We start from the raw sequence: 19,704 nt of genomic DNA, 5'->3' as shown, positions 1-19,704 counted from the left end.
CATTTTTGATATGTTTCTTCAAATACATGAATGAAAGAAGAACAAATACCGTATTGGCCCGAATATAAGACGGCCTTGATTATAAGACGACCCCCTCTTTTTCAAGACTCAAGTTTGAAAAAAGACTTTTTGAACACCAAATTAATTTTTATACAGAAAATAATTACAGTGCATCAGAAACAAATGATTATAACAATATATTTGAGAGAAAAAGCATGTTATTTTGCCTCATTCAAATCTTAATATCTGATCATTTAAATATGTAAACTAAAGTGCAATCACATTCGTAAATGAATGGCTTCTGGTTTTTGAAATGTAAATGACCAATCTATTGTGATAAAACAATATAATAACTGCATTAACCATCAAAGTGAAGTCTAACTGTAACTGTAGTCTTGAAACAAATCTGAATACAGAAAAACAATGCAATAAAATAATGCAAACTGGTTGAACTTGCGAGTAGCCGAGAGTTGTCATGACAGAACATCGCTTCAATCATATCTGGCGCCATCTAGCGTCGTGAATGGGTATAACGTCTAGACCGCAAATATAAGACGACCCCTACTTTTTCAGTCTTATTTCAATGCAAAAAAATACCCTCTTACATTCGGGCCAATAGACCCTACCCACGTGACGTCACAACTCCGCTCTCCTGAATGGTACCGCCCACTTGTCCGTCAAAACATAGTGTTAACCTGTTACGGCTACGTACATTTCTCCTATTTACGGCGTGTTTTTCTGCTCCTTAACATTAATAATAAAAATGGTGAAGGCGTGTGTGGCTGTTGGTTGCACTAACAGAGAAGATGGAAGGAGAGACTTGAAGTTTTACCGTATTCCGAGGGATCCAAAGAGGAGAACGAAATGGACGGCTGCAATTCGACGTGAAAACTGGGCACCAAAAAATCACCACAGACTATGTAGTAGTCATTTTATATCCGGTAAAATGCATTTAAGATATACTTAGAGGGTTTTGGGCTGACAAATAACCACAATTAAGATCATTGCGAGGCTAATCGCCGACAACATACGACATAATACGACATAGTTTCAAATTCAAGATGTTTGTGACTTCCCTTTCTTCCACCATCGTTTTTTTTTGAATAATATTTAGCTAGTACCAAGTGAAAGAAACTGGCCTCGTCTACGGGGCTGACAAATAACCACAATTAACATCATTGCGAGGCTAATCGCCGACAACATACGACGTAGTACGACATAGTTTCAAATTCAAGATGTTTGTGACTTCCCTTTCTTCCACCATCGTTATTTTTTGAATAATATTTAGCTGGTACCAAGTGAAAGAAACTGGCCTCGTCTACGGGGCTGACAAATAACCACAATTAAGATCATTGCTAGGCTAATCGCCGACAACATACACGTATGTATGTAGTGAGAGTGCTATCGCTAAACCATATAAACATTAAAAGCCTTAACTCCATTGACAAACGACATGAAATGCATTAGACTTGACAGTGGATGTTAGCAATAACAAAAGATTTTGAATTGAAAATTTCGTAACTCACCTTTCCAAGCACAAGATAGATTCCTGCCGAATTTTCGTGGACGAGGACCTGTTTCACCCAACCAGCAACGAAGTATTTATAAGCCTCCAAGCTCTTGAAGTTTTTCAAATTTTCGTGAGAATAGGCTGATTTTGTGTGGACAAGATAATTGTAAATATCAGCGTAGCAGATGTCAGGCAGACAGGGCGAAGACAGTGGGTCGAAAAACATCGATTTGGGCATCAAATATGGATCTGGCGACTGTATAGAACGAAGCTTTTCCACATAACGCCTTTTATGCAACACATCCAGTGAGTTTACGGCATCAGAAAGCACCGGGCACACAGCGAGCACGTGGTTTTGTGACGTCGGTGGGTAGGGTATATAGGGTACATTTACGAAACTAACAATTTTTAATATTGTAATTCTCTCTCTTGATGAACACTTTAAAAACAAAATCAGTGAAATCCAAGTTGCAACAGTGGGTCAGTGGGCCACATTGATGCCAACTCTTGTTCGAATTCTGGGGTGATGAATATTAATCTGAACTTCAAATTTTTTGTGCTTTATTTTAACTTATTTAATAATAGCTGACACTTTAAAAATAGCCCACAAGTACTAGTATGTAGCAAAATAAGAGCAAACCAATAAAAGGGACAATGTCACATGTGCTGTACTACACTGCTGCCAAAGTGCTCTAATTTGTGAAAATCAGTCATCTATGATAAGCTCATGATTACAACTATTCAGAAAAAAATATAAACAATGAAATGAAAAGTTAACTGGCATTGGGTGAAATTTTATGAAAAATCTGTATTAAATACCACAAGTAAGAAAAATTAAACATGCCAATTGCATGAAAACTAAAGCATACAGAACAGAAATGAATGGTGTTTTTAAGTCAACGAGTTGAACAATAATAATAATAATTTAAAAAAAAAAAAAAAAAAAAAAAACTCATGCAACAGAAAATTAAACAAAAATGCCAGTGTGATATTGCATGGAGCCAAGTCAACAATTCTACAACATGTTAACATACTGTGCTTAGCAATAAACGATTAACGGACATCTTATTTTAAATAAAGAAAACTAAATATAAATTTTATAAATTCAATAGAAAACAGATCAGTAATTGAGAGTAGGTATTACAGTAGTGGAAATAATTGGAAAGACAAACTTTGACTAGTTTGATTCTTTCCTTATTGCCCTCCAGATATTTTACAATATGCAATCCAAAACACCTTCTTTCTGGTTCCAACTTTTCTTTAGCATGTTAATGTTTAATTTGTGCCCTTGGCTATCCATGGGCACAATCATTAGATATCTGCAGAGAGAAATTGAAATATTAATCATATTCTCCATTTTGCACTTGTGAAATCTACTGGAAATGTCTCTAATAGTTAAGGCTTCTTTTCTGTCATAGACTTCATATAGAAAACATCAGTTGTCAAATGTGAAGGAATATATGTCATGCAAGGAATATAACTATGTTGGTCGTCAAAGTAACTAACTATCTGACGGGTGGGACTGTTAAAATAGTAAGGTAATGTAATCTTGCTAACTAATTACATGCAGTTGAAACACCCACTGCTTCAAAAATCTGAAAGACAAATGCACTGACAGATCATTTGCACTGAAAGTCCTAATAATAGCAAAGCATTAACAGCATTTTATCCTGAAATTATTCAACATCCCCAGCAATAATCAACCATTTCAGTTAATATCTATTAGGCCAACTGCCAAAAGTTGGTTAGATTTTGTGGACAAGTCCATGTTAGGCAGCCATAAAATGCATAATTGTTACTGCAGGTCATGATTTATTACAGTATGTGCAGCAACACTATTGATAAACACTTCTTAAAACAATAAGTTGAGGAATGCTTTCATCTACTGTAAACACTGTAAATATAAACTAGTTTACCATCAATGTGAGCAATACCAAAGACTTTACCCCAAGATAATGTAACCCAGGTTAACATAGTCTCATAAAATTAAGATCACATTGATAAAGACAACCATTAAAATAATACATAGTTTAAACATTAAAATGAAAAATGTATATACAAAACCACAGGTTTGAAAAAGATGGTATACTGGTTTTATCAGGTTTTCTGACAAGAAAAAAAAAAAAAAAAAAATCCGCTAGACTTTTATTTTGAAAATCTCAATTGTCGAAATGCACTGATATAGAAACTTGTAGAATACACAAAACTTCACTGCTCATACCTGATTGAGGAAGGAAAGTGGTGAGTCCATTCAGAGTTACTGCTGAAAAGATTCAAATAAACTATGACGCCAAAATGTTTAACTGTGAACGGTGTATTTTCAGATTATTCCAAAGCTATGTTCATCTTGGTCACATAACCGCTTTGCTGAAAGGGAATTGGTGAGTTCGAAATTATACTTAATTATATTTGGTGAATATTTTGTTCATATTGTATTGGTCAGTATATGTTTTAAGTGTTTAATCCATGATATTTATGTCGCACGATTGGTGTAAACCGAGAATTGGTTGTTAACTGAACGTACGACCTCGCAAAAAGTCTCCTTTTTGCCTAGACTAGCCACCTGCTCTGTCGGTTTTTAACGTGCGTCATTGCACTATTGTTGACTTCGCTCGACGATAACTTTATTTTTAATCATATTTAGGATTATTTAGTGTGCGGATTAGTTTATTTATGTATTTTTGTTGATTCCATGGGCTATTAAAGCTTGATTCAGAAACGACTGAACAATTGCTGGAGTAAAAATTTCCAACTGAGAGACAGGATGGTGAGCTATCCACAGATGACCCGTTGAACTGAGCCTCATGCAGGAGCAAGACGCACGCGCGACTTCTATTTGGCATCCTTCAACCTGTTAGGAGCCACCATATTTTTTTTTTGTTTGTTTCTCTGGACCACCAGAAAACAGCCAGAAAGAGTAAGAGTAAGAGTAAATAAGACATTGATACAGCAACCACATGTACTCCTTTCTATTGGAGCCGTTCAGCCTTTTGCTGAGTTTACTCGTCTTGTCATTTTTATTTTTTATGTATGTCTTTAATACATGAAGTGTTACTGACTTGAGAATTTTGTTGATCAATATAAGAAAAAGATTTGATGGGAAAAACTGAATATTGAAACTCAAAATAGAAACCAAATGTAGTCCATAAAATTGAGGAAGTTGAAGAAAACAAGAAAAATTAGAAATCTGAAAACCAAAAACAGCCCGGGTTGATAAATAGATCCTACAAATAATTAAAACTAACTGATTAAAAGGTAGCAGAAGATCAAAGAGATTTAAACTTATTGAAATGAAAAATTCCTTTTTTCATATTTGTATTTTTGCAATTTTTATATTAACTGTATGTCTGTGTGTTTTGTTTGTGTATAAAAAAAAATAGGCTGGCAGTTCAAAACCATTACTTATCTGTTTCATTTGGTTTATGCAATTACTGCTTCAGTAGTCGAACCTAGCACTGGTCCATATCTATATTGACTGAAATCACTTCATAGGTGTTACAATAAGAAAAGTGAAAATACACAAAAACCGGGAAAAAAAAGAAAAAAAAATCAATGAATTCTGTTTTACCAATGCTATTCTATTCTTTAATGTCAGACCAGAAGCAGGATTGTCCATTCAACGGATTCCAAAAACTGTCACCCAACTCTAATCAAGCAGAAAATGGTCATAAATATTTCTTTCTGCAAGATTTCACATTCGCATTTCACACAGTGCCCTGATATTTTCCTCAAACCTCCAGGGAGTACCTAATGTAAAAAACAGTTACTTATGTTCAAGGCTCATGTTTCTTCAGTTAAATGCGGACCATACCCTGCTCCTTCCAGGGGAAAAAAATGGGACGGGAGGGGCGAGGAAAGACATAAAGGTCTTATTTTCTGTGTCATTTAGCAGCTAGTACTATCACCCAGTCACTCCCCATTACATCATGTAGAAACTCGTAAACAAGTAAATAACAGACATCACTGTAAAGGATTGGCGCACATTGTCCATTTCTTCTGCTGCTAAATTAGGCAAAAATGATGATCTCTTGTCTATTGAAAACATGCATGTTTTATGTACAAAAAAATAAATAACGTAACAGTAGGATTTATGAGAACCATTGTCTATAGTCAGGCTAGGTATTTATGGCACCTGTCATTCAGATGATGCAGTGCTAACATCACTGTTATTTACGATGAGGCATTTCATCATGGTATATCATTTTCTACAGCTATTCACCAGTGAACACCAGCCTGCACCATCTTTCTCTCAAACAAGAAGCATATCACTGTTAGACATATAGGGCAGATTCTATTCATCACTTAGCCATCTGTGATGGTTGAATGTCAAACTATCACATTTACCTTGAGACATACACAATTTAACTGCACATGCCTATTGAAGGATTCTTTGATCATCAGCAGCAGTTAATGATCATATATTATACTTTTTTAAATTCATCGAAATGATTATAATAATAATTATTATTATTATAATGTTAAAGTTTGCTTTGCCCATATGTGGTATGGTACTAGTAGAGGTGGGAATCTTGGGGCACCTAACGATTCGATTACGATTCAGAGGCTACGATTCGATTATAAATCGATTATTGATGCACCCCCCGCTTTTAATGTTTCGTACATCGGATTCAAACTTGTTCAAAAATCCTCTCAGGCTAAACCAAACTACTATTTCAGTATTAAGTTACCAGTTCAAAACAGTAAATAAAATACTCAAGTCCTCATTCTGTATCAGCAGCTTTAAACTAGAGATGTCCCGATCCGATATTTGGATCGGATCGGACGCCAATATGGGCAAAAAAATGCGCATCGGTATCGCATCGGCCAACACGGAAAAATTCCGATCCAGACTTCCAATCCAGTTTTTTTTTTTTTTTTTTAAGTCCGGTCCGGGTTTTCCAGCGCACCAATTTATCCATTCCAGTTTTTGCTTCGGTTTCCCTAAAATCAGGTCCGCATTTTACGGCACACCTCCAACACACTACATTACCGTCTCCCAATTTACCGAGAGACTTTATCGGTAAAAATGTCAGCTGTGTGGGATCATTTCACCTTAAAGGACGACAAAGATGAAGAGGCAGAGCGCAACATATGCCACAATAAAGTCAACCGTGGTGGTAAAACTGTAAGAAGTTTTAATTCAACCAACCTAATCAAGCATTTAGCGAAATACCACCACAAACAATATAAGGAGTTTGTTAAGAAAACCGAAGACAAAAAGGAAGGTCCTACGCAACTAACACTGGCAGAAACTTTTGCTATGCGTGACAAACTGGCACTCGACAGTCCCAAAGCAATTTTAACAATTGATTCGCAAAATTAAATGAATTGAATGTAGTTTAAAGCTGCTGATACAGAATGGGGACTTGAGTATTTTATTTACTGTTTTAAAATGTTAATTTGATACTGAAATAGTCGTTGATTTAAACCTGAGAGGCTTTTTATACAATTATTGTAACTAATGCACGAAGCATTAAAAGCATCTAATAGTTTGGGGGGGGGGGGGGGGGGGTTGTGGGATTTTCCACTGAGGTTGTTTGTGTGTTTTGCTTTTTTAAGACAGTTTACAATATTATTTGCACGTTTTACTGACTGACTATGCCATTTCTGTTTGTTATCTATGTTTTGTGTTTGTCACTGAATAAAGAGGTCAGTTTCTTGTTACCAACCGTTGTGTTATTCAAACTCACCTAATTTAGCTGGCTAGTTGTTATCAAGAGTACTAAAACTCTTTTCAACATGAGTCTGACAACTAAGTAAGGAGGCTAAATAACTTTAAACTTTAACACATGCTCAGATAGGCCGGTATCGGTATCGGCCAGTATCGGTATCGGATCAGAAGTGCAAAAACCTGGATTGGGACATCCCTACTTTAAACTACATTCAATTAATTTAATGTTGTGAATCACTTTAAATTTGTTAAAATTGCTCCCATTATTCCATGATTTCCCTTCTACTTTCGACATCGGAAATATATAATCATTTAAAGATACATTCAAGTCAAGATTTTGCCAATTTAGGAGTATTTCAGATAAAAAGTTAATTAGGTTCGCTACAACAGAGCCTTCCAGAGAAGTGTACTGCTTTAAGATAGCGGCTGTTTACTAACGCCAGCAAGTCTGTCATTTCGCATCTAGTTCTCTATACATGTTCTAACGCCGACGTCGTCTGTCATTTCGCATCTAATTCTATATATATGTGATATCTACCGTAGCATTATGGGGCCGCATGTTTGCAGCAACTAGCAACTGGGCGTTGTTTGTAGCGGCTGTCAGTCGTAGTCAGGTATTACTGTTTTTTTTATCTAGCGGCATGAGTTGAACAAGATATTTACTCTCGATCCGTTCCTCATTGCGTCCCGAAGACCGCGCTGAAATGTGTTTTAGTTCCGCTTTAACTGGTATAATTAAATAATCCGAATTTGGATGTTTGTGAATCGTTCTTGAATCTTCTACGGCTGAATCGCGGCCGTAGAAGGCATCCTTTGAAACTAAACGATTCCCGTTCCGATTTCACATTTCGATTCCGGTTCCGAACGATTCTCGATTCCGATTCTTTTAAAAGGCAGGGTCGGGGGAAGAAAAGGCAGGGGGGGAAAAAAAACAAAACAAAACATATTTTATAAACGTAAATGTCTCAACTTCTCGATGATTTTTTTGAAATTATATGAACTTCTCACAGGGCTATTTTTAACTGTATATAAATATCAGTCTTTGAACTTGAATGTGATGAAGTTTTTTTTTTCACAGGAGTGCACTTTCACAAAGATGTTTATTTTTCAAAAGATCACGGAGAAAACATTTACACAAACGTAAAAATTCGAACGGTTCGGGGAGCATCAGAGTGTTAGAACCCGATCCCATCGATGCTCGATACCCAACCCTACCAACGCGCACAAGTCTCCTCTCGTTTTTTTGTCTCACGAAGAGTGTTTATACACTCACACAAGGTCCACTACATTGGTAGCAGAGGGCGGATGATGAGCACAGTTGCGACGGGGAAATGTAAGAGAAGGAAGTGCTAAATGTCGTCCTCGCCAAGAGAACACGTCTCCTCGTGGGTTTGTCAAACAAAGTGTTTTTACGCCCAAACACGGTCCGCTGCATTTGTATTACTTTCGCAATTTGATGTAAAATGTGGTTCCTTATACGAAAGAAAAGAAAAAAAAAGAAAGAAAGAAACTGATACAAAAGCCACTCCGGAATGAATTAATTTTGTATGTTAAAGTACCATTGTACGTCTGATTGTAATCACCTTGAATTGTGATGCAGCAAGAGAATGGAATCCCTTAGTGTGTGCAAAACCTCTAAGCTGGTTTCAAACAAGTGACAGTGTGTCACCCCCGTTTAGACCTGTAGTCTGAAAAAAACTCGCTGCGTCAATAGATTATGAATAAGATGCTGTATTTAAAAAAAAAAAAAAAAAACTCGACTCGCTACAAGAATTTCACATTAGTCTGGCAGTGAAGATGATACCCGCTTTATATACTGTACATCAATATAACACCTTCCTACCTACAATAGCGCAACTTCAGCACACATATACACACACACGCAAAAAAAAAAAGAAGAAGAAAAAAAAGATTCGCGTAAACCACCAAACAGTGCCTTAATCGGACATGGATTAGAGGCTAATGAAACAAATAACTGTTTTAAAAGAAGACAGCCCTGCTATCAATTTCAATGGTTTACAGTATCTGGGCAATTCCTTCGGGTCCATTCTATGTTAATTGGATCTACATTGCACTGGCATTGGGGTGTTAACAAGCACAGCCTATGAATATTAATTACCCTGAAGTTTTATGCATAGGAAAGACTTCACTGATACATATTAATTCTATGAAGTTTTCAAAGCAGTGTGCTCATTAAAAATGAATAGGCCCTGTGCCTCTGTTTTCTCAGGAGCAACAGGGCTTTCTTAAGTCTCAAAGTGGCAGTCCTAAAAGAATGACCTCCCTAAAAATTTTGTATTGTTATCCAACTAAATGTAAACCTCCCGACCACATGGCTCAACTGGATAAAATAAGATTTTGTAGCAACTGTGATGTTGCAATTCAGAGCAGCCAGGATAAAGGCTTGTGTACTTCTTCCAGTTCTAAGGTCTTCATTGTACTTCTTTTTTTTTTTTTCAATCACTGGTACCCTTGTGTGGTTTCATGACTAAACAAAGAGAAACAAAATGAGATCATGTAAGATGACATCTTTTACATCCAAGCTTAATCTCAAGGTTTCTGTGCAACTTTTCCTAAAATATTGGTTTAGTTCTCAAATTGTATGCCCCGGAGGGTGTTACAATTTCAAAGTTTGACTGTAATAATACCCTTGTTTTTTAAAATAATTATGATCTCTTTTTTCACCATAGCTACGCATCTGTGATTAATAATAAGATCACACATCAATTGCCAGAACCAGCAAAGAAATTTAGCCTGTAATAAAACTGTCATGTGGTGTGGTATAAAGACAGATGTTGCCAGTTGTGTGATAACATAATTAATCTGTTCGGTGAGGGATTCCATGAAATTATTCAAATTGGACGAGCACTATCATTTTACCAATAAAGCAATTTAAGGCAATATGCAATGTCATAACACTGATGTTATCCTCTTTCACTGATTTTCCAATAAGATGGATCCCAAGCTACTCTGGGCTTCATGTGATATTGTGAAAATATGAACAAAACAGGTAGAAAACGGGAGAATCCCGGAGGGTTCATTGCAAAACTGCGGACAAATTATTTCAGAGGAACCAGATCTATGTCCTACAGATAATAATTATAGGGATTCAAAACCCAGATGGATAATCACTCAGCGCACATCTAAAATTTGGTCAAAACTGAAGACTGCAGCAGTGTATAGTGATGCTAACCTCAATTCAATTAAAAATTTGAGTGGCAGACACTGCACGTTGAAAACACACCATTAATAAATACAATATGTACTGTAAACCCTCAGCAATACAGAAATTGCCATTTGTCAATTAGGAGTGTGACAAAATATCTGAAATGGTGATATATCGTGATACTTTGTATCCCAAAAGGTTATCGATATACTCCTGCCAAGAATCGAGATATCGTTTGAAAAAGATGTCAGTGTTCAAAAAAAGAAAAGGAACCAACAAGTTGCTACCAAAATCTTCCACCATAGTGTCTCAGTTAACTGGCTTCCATTGACGCCATTGGATGCCCAGTCAGTTAAGACTGGGAAGGGGAAATGAACGGTCGTTCATTCGAAACCATTCTTTCCGATTTTCGGGGCATTTAGAGGTCACTTTCTGTTCATTTGAGGGCATTTACAGGTCATTTCCTGTTGAGTTTGAGTCACTTCCTATTCATTCCCGGGTCACTTCCTGTTCTGTAACCCAAAATCAACAGAAAGTGACCCATAAAATGCCCCAAATCAATCGGAAGTGACTGAAAATAACAAGTAATGACCTGAAATGGCCCAGAATTACCTTGTTGCCTGGCAGTGGCTGTCACTGATGACCATAGAAATGGGAGTGGCTGCCATTGACGGTGCTCGACACCCAATCCATTTAGACTGGGAACGTTCGTTCATTCGGAACCAGAGCAATCAACAATCTCAATCACAATCATTCTTACTGATTTTCAGGGCATTTCCAGGTCACTTTTTCGTCATTATGGGGGATTTACAGGTCATTTCGTGTTGAGTTTGAGTCACTGCCAAATCATTTGGGAGATATGCGGGTCACTTCCTGTTCGTTAACTCAAAATAAAAAAGGAAGTGACCCATGAAATACCCCAAAATCAACAGAAAGTAACTGAAAATCAACAGGAAATGGCCCAAAATTTCCTCATTGCCTGGCATTGCTTGCCACTGACGGCCATAGATGTTCAATCCGTTCGATGTGGGAGGGATGGCAGATGTGGATTGGACGTCTACTAGTGATAAACTCATTACAATTCACAACAGAAGCTTGTTTTTCTGTTTTTTAATTTGTAGAATATCCTAGAATGATTTCCTGAATGTATCGATAATCGTTGTATCGCCATATCGTCAGATCATCGTTATCGTGAGCTTTGAATCGCAAATCGTATCGTATCGCTAGGTACCAAGAGGTTCCCACCCTTAGTCAATAGATCTGAACAGCCTTTTCTCCTACACATAGAAAAACACCACTTAAAAATTGCATTTTATGTTGACTTGGGTAATATCAGTTTGATATTTATTGACTGCTGAAAGCTTTGGTTGTAGTAGGAAAATAATTACAAATGTAAGAGATGTTAAAAATGGAGTCTGACTTGACTGTGTGACATTACAGGTTGCAGGAAGAAGACCCTCTTTAATTTCAGCATCATCCAAGAGATGAGAAAATACAAGCAGTTCTCTGTGAAAAGCATAACATCTATATTTTAAAAGCCTTGCTAAAAAAAATAATTTTAAATTTATATCAGTGTTTCGTGATTACAGTTTAGAATACTGTATGGCATGGGTGTAGAGATAAAAATATATGAAGCTACCTTTCGGAATTCATCGTTGGGGATCTTGTGAGAGGTAATTTCCAAAAATAAAACAATAGATCATGCTCATGCAAAGGGTTTCCCCCTGCATGTGTGTGTATCGAGTACCGTCTAAGTGTACTCTCATAGCAAGGTTTATCACCAAGCCCTCTAAAGCCTGACAGGATAGCGGTCGATGACGGTGGGTCTGAGAAGTGCATTTCCACCTTCACGAGCCTCCACAGGGAATCATGTATGACTTGCATTATGCAAACTGCAAACTTGTGCCCACTCAGCTCTTTCTACAGCCGCTTATGCGTGTTATTCTCTGTTCGTTCTACACGCAATACTAAGGACCATCTTGAACATGCGGTAGGGGAAAAGAAAAAACCTGGTTGGTCTTTGAATTTTTTGTTGTTGTTGTTGTTGTATTTAAAAACATGTTTTAAAAAATGGACTATCAACAGTCAACACCTTAAAAAAACCTTGAGTTGACACTTTTTTCTACTCGATAATGTTCAACAGCAAGTCAAAGGTAAACTCGCAAACAGCAGAGTTGTCACTAAATGGCTACTGATTTAAAAGGCAGATGCTTTTGCATCATACTGTTTGCAGTTGCAAAATCATTTAAACAAAAAGAATTGTACAATTGTCTCCACTATCTTCACTTCCTCATTAAAGTTGAACCAACCCACAGCTTCCACAAACCAAACATGTATTGATTTTGAGGGAGTAAATCATGTGAAGTATGCATCACACCCAAACAGCACTGAAGAAGTTCAACCTTCAACTATCTCAGAATAACAGCATTGAACTGTTGTTCAGTACAGATATATGATACACACACAATTATGCAGAATACCTGTATAAGGGTGCCTTGTAGTGTTGCACCTATACCATTTTTTTGGCCCCAATATTGATACCTGGCTGTGCAGTATCGGCCAAAACCAAACAGATACCACTTCGTTTGAAATTTATATACACAAAGTGAATCCGATACAACTTTTTATTGCATACCTGCTAAGGGTGACAATATTTAATAAACCTTTAGCTCTCAAAGGCCAAAATAATGCTCAATTAGTGAAATTAAAACATGTATAATACTAGCCCAACAGTAAGACAGTAAAAATACAATAAATTAACTGAATAATCTTTTTTAAACCCTGAGTTATGACTCCCAAAGGCCAAACAGTGCAACTTCCATGAAATTATAAGTTATAATAATTGACCACAGCATCTTTTCTATTACCCTCCTTCTCTGTGCACCAGCAGCAACACACACCTAGCCACTTAGCTTAGCTTACTTCTACAGCACTTTCGAATAGGCTTGCCACCCATCCTTTGAAATAAGGAATCGGTCGGAATTGGGAATTAAAAGTTGCGTTCCGTATTGAACCAATAAGGAATATATATAAATAGTACGGCTGTCAAATGATTAAAAATTTTAATGGAGTTAATCACAGCTTAAAAATAATTAATCGTAATTAATTGCAATTCAAACCACCTCTAAAATATGCCATATTTTTTCTATAAATAATTGTTGGAATGGAAAGATAAGACACAAGACGGATATATACATTCAACATACTGTACATAAGTACTGTATTTGTTTATTATAACAATAAATCCACAAGATGGCATTAACATTATTAACATTCTTTCTGTTAAAGGGATTCATGGATAGAAAGACTTGTAGTTCCTAAAAGATAAATTGGAGTACAAGTTATAGTCATTTCATATTAAAACCCCTCTTAATTTTTTCGTTCCAATAAAATTTGTTAAATTTTCAATCAAAAAATAAACTAGTAGCTCACCATTGTTGACGTCGCCAAGCGGTGACGTCACATGGGTTCCCTCCCATTCTTCCACAGTGTCTTTAACTATGTATGGCAGTGACTGAAATACACCACAAGGTGTCAATGGCTAGTTTTAAATTACTTAGAAATTAAGCCAATGAGTGTGTTTTGTCCCTCGACTGACGCCGTAGTTCCCTGTTTACTGGTACTTCACTGTCATTTGAGTGCTGACTTCACAACGTACGAGACCTCTGATAGTTTGTATATTGTGATTTAATATTGCCATCCAGTGTATTTGTTGAGCTAAACGAAATGTTTGAATATAGTTTGACCAAAGTCTGAGTAAATTTTATGTTTTTTTTTTTGCATAGCTATTTCTTTTAATGAACAATTTTTTGAGAGTTAAGAATCTTATTTTTGTTGTGCTTTCACTAAATGATACTTATGTTTGTTGTGAAGGAGTTGCAGAAGCTTATGCCAATAAAAGGCGCGGTCCAATGAACGCCTGTGTCCACTCGCCTTTCTCTGCCTCTTAGTTCTCAATGTGCAAAAAAACGGCGTCATTGTAATCTGTTTGAGGCAATGCAAGAGCGGGTCGTTCCGCGCATGTGTTAAATACATTTCTATGCATTTTAGGAGTTTTGGGGATGTCCCTTTTTTTCGTTGTGGGAGGGGGCGTCCCTTATTTCTATTTCTGAAAGCTGGCAATCCTACTTTGGAAACAGGTCTCAAATTACTGCGGCATTTCTTTTAGTAAAAGACAATAAAAGTAAAGTAGACGGTGAACTGACCAGGGATTTGCTCCGGTCCAGCCCCCTTCCTCTGGACAGCAGTCCTGCTGTTGCATCCTCAAATTCTTTGTGTTCGTTCACATGTTGTCTTCAAATGTTTTATCAGGTTCGAGGTATTAAAACTGGCCGATTTAACTCCACCTCTTGAAACTTTCAGGCAATCTTGCATGCAGCCATTGATTGTAATCGACGGAATTTCTAGGCTGAAATATTTCCAGACCATCGCCATTTCTCCTGGTTTGTTTTTCCTCCATATGAAAAAGCTGGCCCGGCATTAGTTAAGAGCGGCTATTGGCCCGTGCTCATTGGTCTGGAGCAGGCCAATAACGATAGCTGCTTGGTATGCAAGGTGATCACGTGTCATTACACAACACAGAAAGAGTGTAGTGAGCGTCAGGAAGAAAAAAGGCTGCGGTCAAGTGTTATAACACTGGACCGGTAAATGGTATCGGCGCCCTGTTTGTTTGTACTCGCCGATACCACCATTTCGTGATGGATCGCCCCCCTGCCGATACTGGTACCAGTGCATCGGTCATGCCTTGTCATACAAGTGATAAAATCTTATAAACTATATCAAAGGCACTTCGGCAGTAGAAAGTGGGCAAAAGGATTCAAACCTCTCACACCCTTTGATCACTGGACGACTCAGTCGACCAACTGCGAAACTGGACCAATACTGCAAATTTTCCACTGCAGCAAGTGCATTTACGTTTTTGCGGGTCAATCATGTGCAATTGCAAGTGTGACTTATTTTTCCCCACAGTGTGCAGCAGGCCTGATGTTCTACTATTTCATTGAAAGATATCTGTGTGATTTTCCTCTGCAGTCTTTCATTCTTATCAAGCTGTATTTGAATATTGTTAATAGATATGCTTGAGTTCAGCTTATGGTCCACTTCCCCCAGATTTGACTAGTCGACAAGATGAATTCCCCTGTCAAAATCAAGATGATCAAACAGATTACAATTATTTCACCCCCCGTCTTTATTAATGAGGACTGTCTTTCATTGTTACATTTCCTAATAAGAATAAATGATATGTCACTGCCAGGTTTGTTGTGCCAACCCAGTTAAGTAGAAGTCTGAGACGATTGTGTTTGAGTGTGAAAAGACTTTAGATGGATCTTTTTTCTAGGGTTTAAATAAGGTTTTAACAATGTGTTGGATGCTTTTGCGAGGTGATTTAAAAAAAAAAAAAAAAAAAAAAGGCTTAGTAGTGTAAACAACGGATAAAAAAGGGAAGGAAGTATTTATACACATACAGATAACAGAACTGTGAGACATAATTTAATCAAGATTTATCATACCGGTAGAATTATCAAGGCATGAGAACACATCAAAGATGCTTGCACATGTTTTCTAAACAGGTTCCTGGTAAACAAGAATATGCATAGTCACCTCCTCATCCTTTTTATTGGAAATGTAATACAATTAAAAAACACACACATTAAAACTAGTCTTTCTGTAATTATATCTAACATTGCACCAGAGATAAGAGGATGTTTATTGATTATTTGTTGTTATTGATTATTGTTGTTGTTCATTTGGGAATTATTCCTCAACACCGTATTGCTGTACCCCCCCCCCCCCCCAAAAAAAAAAAAATAAATAAATAAATAAATAAATCCTGATGGTACTTCACTTGTAACCCTGTTGTCATTACTCTGTGAATCAAACTAAATGCCTCTGGTAAAGTATGAAGAAAAAAGTCAACAGGAATTAGGTTTCAGTACAACTGTTTACTCAACTGTGGCCTAAAGTTATTGAAATTTTATCCATGGTTTTCTATTACTTGTGTGGTAATGAATTCAGTATGGCTATGAATTTCGCAGTGACAGCATGCTCCTATTGCAATGGAAAAAAGGGCCAAGATGTAGAGCTGACAGAATGAGGAGACAGAGCAGTTCTCAAGCGGCCTAAAGGCTGAACAGTTTTAGACAAGACAGTTTTAGACACACTTTTTCTTCCTATACGATACTAATTATCTTAAAATATGTATATAATAATTACTGATGTTTCATAAATGTATCATGCATCATTTGAAATCACCTTTGGGCTTTTAGGCATGTACGCTCTGCTATAAAATTAGTATAGTTCTAATTGGTGATTGCTAATTGGTTTTTACCAATGAGTAATGTCAATTTGCCTGAAGATTTTGCTGAAAGATTACTTAACGATACTAAAACATTGCTCAGTTGTTCATCTACAGTATTATTGTGCTCTCTAAAGCAAACGTTGACAGATATGCTATGACAACAGTCAGCTGCACGGGGCCTGTGCATCATCACCAAACAGCTCCTGACAACAGCCTCGGTTGCCCTGTCGGCGAGACTAAGATAGCAGAAGACACACTGATCTTTTCAATGTTGTTTCCTTAAACACACTGTCGTACGCCACACATAACACTGACACCAACAGAAAGAGGCTGTCTTTTTGCCTCTAAATTGAGATGGGAGAAAATGTTTTGGGCTTTGGTGACAAGCACAGCGATGCGCCACTCTGCACCTCATTGGTTAACACATCAAAGCATGGCATTTCCCTTGAGTGTGAGGTTTGTTTACAATGATCCAAAGAAAATACTGTCATACCGTTGAATGTTATCTTTTTTTCAACTGTCAACAAAATCTTTTTGCACCTACACACTTAAAATATGTCCGAACATCACTATAAATATTTTAAAAATTCAGACGCCGCATGCTACGGTAAACACATTTGCGACCAAACACAATCACACAGAGAGAGCACTTCCCCTCATTTAAATATTCAAAAAGTGCCTCAATATACATAAATAATAACAGTAATGTGTTTATGTACTAGATGTACTTTGAAGGTGAATTAAATATTAATTGGCACTTAAAGAGGTGGCGTGGGCCTGCTGATGACATGTCTTAATAAAGTGAAGACAGGTGTAAAAGGGGGACCGCTCTACCTGGTGTTGTTGGAGATGCACAACTTCAGCTGCAGTCACATCCACTGATGGCGCAGCACTCTTGTGTTGTCCTTCCTTAGAATCGTTCTGCATGCTTGAGCCTCCATTTTGATTAAACGGTCCATTACTTGTTGTCTCTGTCCCAGATTCTTGCATCATGACTTAAAAACTTACAGAGAGAAAACAGGGACAGGGGGGCGAGAGAAGGAGAGACAAGGTCAAACAGCTGTTAAAACACACCAATCAGGTTGTGTTACAACTCCAGGACAAAATATAAACATCTGTCATATCCTTCCTTTCGAATTTCACTTTATTGCACATATCCTTGTTGGTCTTAGCGTGCCTGTATCTTGTTTGTTCTTCTTACACTAGCATGGAAAATATGGAGTCAAACCCAGGTTTTGTTTGTGTTCTCCATCATGAAGTATAAATAAGGGAGCTCGAGGGGGGCTGGGGTACAGGACATATCAGAGAGGAACCCAACCTGAGTTGAGTTAATGCAGAGGAGCCCAAGAAAACACTGGTCCTCCAAAACAAAATACTTTCTGTGGAAATGGATATATTTACTTGCATGGCTCCCAGAAGAACCACTGCTCAATGGCCTTTTAATGGGAACCAGGGCGACTACGTGATGCGTGCCAAAAGAGCTCTATGAGAAACATCCATTGCAAGGTTGAGTGAAAACAGTGTAATTCTCCAGGGCTGTTCAATTAACACCAAAATGCAGTTTTGAATACAAATACCAGTAATACGAATGGGATACTAGGGAAGAATGTTGTCATTTTAATGTAAACTAAATAAAATGCCCAATACTTTAGAACATTTTTTTTAACATATTCAAGTAAAAAGTTAACAATGATTGACAGACGTTAAGGTTTGATCTTGCCAGAGATGCCTGGAAGCCTAAACTTCAAAGTGCCGCATGCGTCAATCATCGTTTAGCTTGGTAGACATTTGCTGTGGCAACTCATTGTGTGTAAGTGAGCAGCTAGAGCGGATTTGAGTTGATTCACTCAATGAAGCATTTAATAGAGACAAGCATTTTTGCACGCTATTCTTGTTTAAAAATAACTCAGCGGGACAGTAACATGTTTAGACGTTATCATAATTATTACATTTGAAGTGCTTAAAAACCATTTATCAAAATATAAACAAAGGGAAAAAGGTCTTATATGTATCTCCTTTCAATGCTAAATCTGAATTAATGCATTGAACACACACACAAAATTAAAAAAAAAAAAAAAAATGGGGGTCGGGGGGATGCTACTTCACGGTTTTTCACCTATCGAGGCAGGTTCTAGTCCCCATTGACCGCAAAAAACGAGGGATCACTGTACAACTATTTACCAACATTTGGGCGTTATATTGACTGAATGCAGATTGTAAAGCCACATAGATAATTTATCCCTACGTAAAGATTAGTGTATGTAATTGTAACACTGGTGGTTATGAGCATTTTTATGTCATTCAGACAGTAAAATGGTTCACAGAAGTTGTGTACTGGTTTTAAGCATCAATAATAAACTCACTAAGCCTCCCAATTCCAGGTTAATAAAGCTGACCCATCAGGCAGAAGCAAATTTACTAGCCTGATTAATAATTTATTTGAAACTGAATAATTGCCTTTAAAACACGGGGCCTCATCATGAAAGCCAAGAAAAATAGAACTAAATACAGGTGTATGGGGTTGCATTTAATATATGTACTAGGAGGGCCAGAGCACGCCAAATATACTCAGTTGCTTGGACAGAGTATCTCTAGTGATGCAGATCTAAACAAGATGCCTCGACACCATAGGCCCGCACATTCGGGGTGACAGACAGGAAATTGAAGTTGACAACTTGTCACAGAGAATATATGACAAGGATAGGTGAGATAATAATCTCATCAGAGCATCACTTTAAAATATAAACACCACTTTTCTTTTTTAGGTCATGAAGTGTCTAAGCGGTCTTTGGGAACCACAGTTAACATAAAGAAATACATTTCATACAGTATGACTCCATCTACTACAAAGCCCACCTAGCCAAGAGAGACATCTGATACTGTGGCCCGTGCTGGTTCATTGGTGTGTCACACCACCCCCCACACTTAGCAGTCTTTCTGAACAGCCCAAGCACGGCCTACGGGCCCTGTTCTCTGGGATGAGAATATCCCCCCTCACCCTATCCCCACATTGCTCTCTCTCTCTCTCTCTCTCTCTAGACAGATGTTGACCCAGCTAA

At 37.4% G+C, this 19,704-nt stretch overlaps 1 protein-coding gene across 11 annotated transcripts in view; it reads right to left on the bottom strand.

The window, feature by feature from the left end:
- The window catches only part of foxp1b (forkhead box P1b), a 251,941-nt gene that overhangs the window by 118,303 nt on the left and 113,934 nt on the right, over positions 1-19,704 (bottom strand). For all 11 annotated transcript variants that reach the window (XR_009064346.1, XM_057845264.1, XM_057845258.1 and 8 more), the window contains exon 4: positions 17,480-17,648. Coding sequence is in view for 10 of the 11 variants with exons in the window: in XM_057845264.1 (XP_057701247.1) it covers positions 17,480-17,638 (159 nt within the window). In the remaining variant the exon portion in view is untranslated. The remainder of the gene's footprint in view (positions 1-17,479; positions 17,649-19,704) is intronic.

The sequence above is a fragment of the Corythoichthys intestinalis genome, chromosome 9 (genome assembly GCF_030265065.1).
Source record: "Corythoichthys intestinalis isolate RoL2023-P3 chromosome 9, ASM3026506v1, whole genome shotgun sequence".
NCBI lineage: Eukaryota > Metazoa > Chordata > Actinopteri > Syngnathiformes > Syngnathidae > Corythoichthys > Corythoichthys intestinalis.
This window is presented reverse-complemented; position numbering and strand designations above follow the sequence as displayed.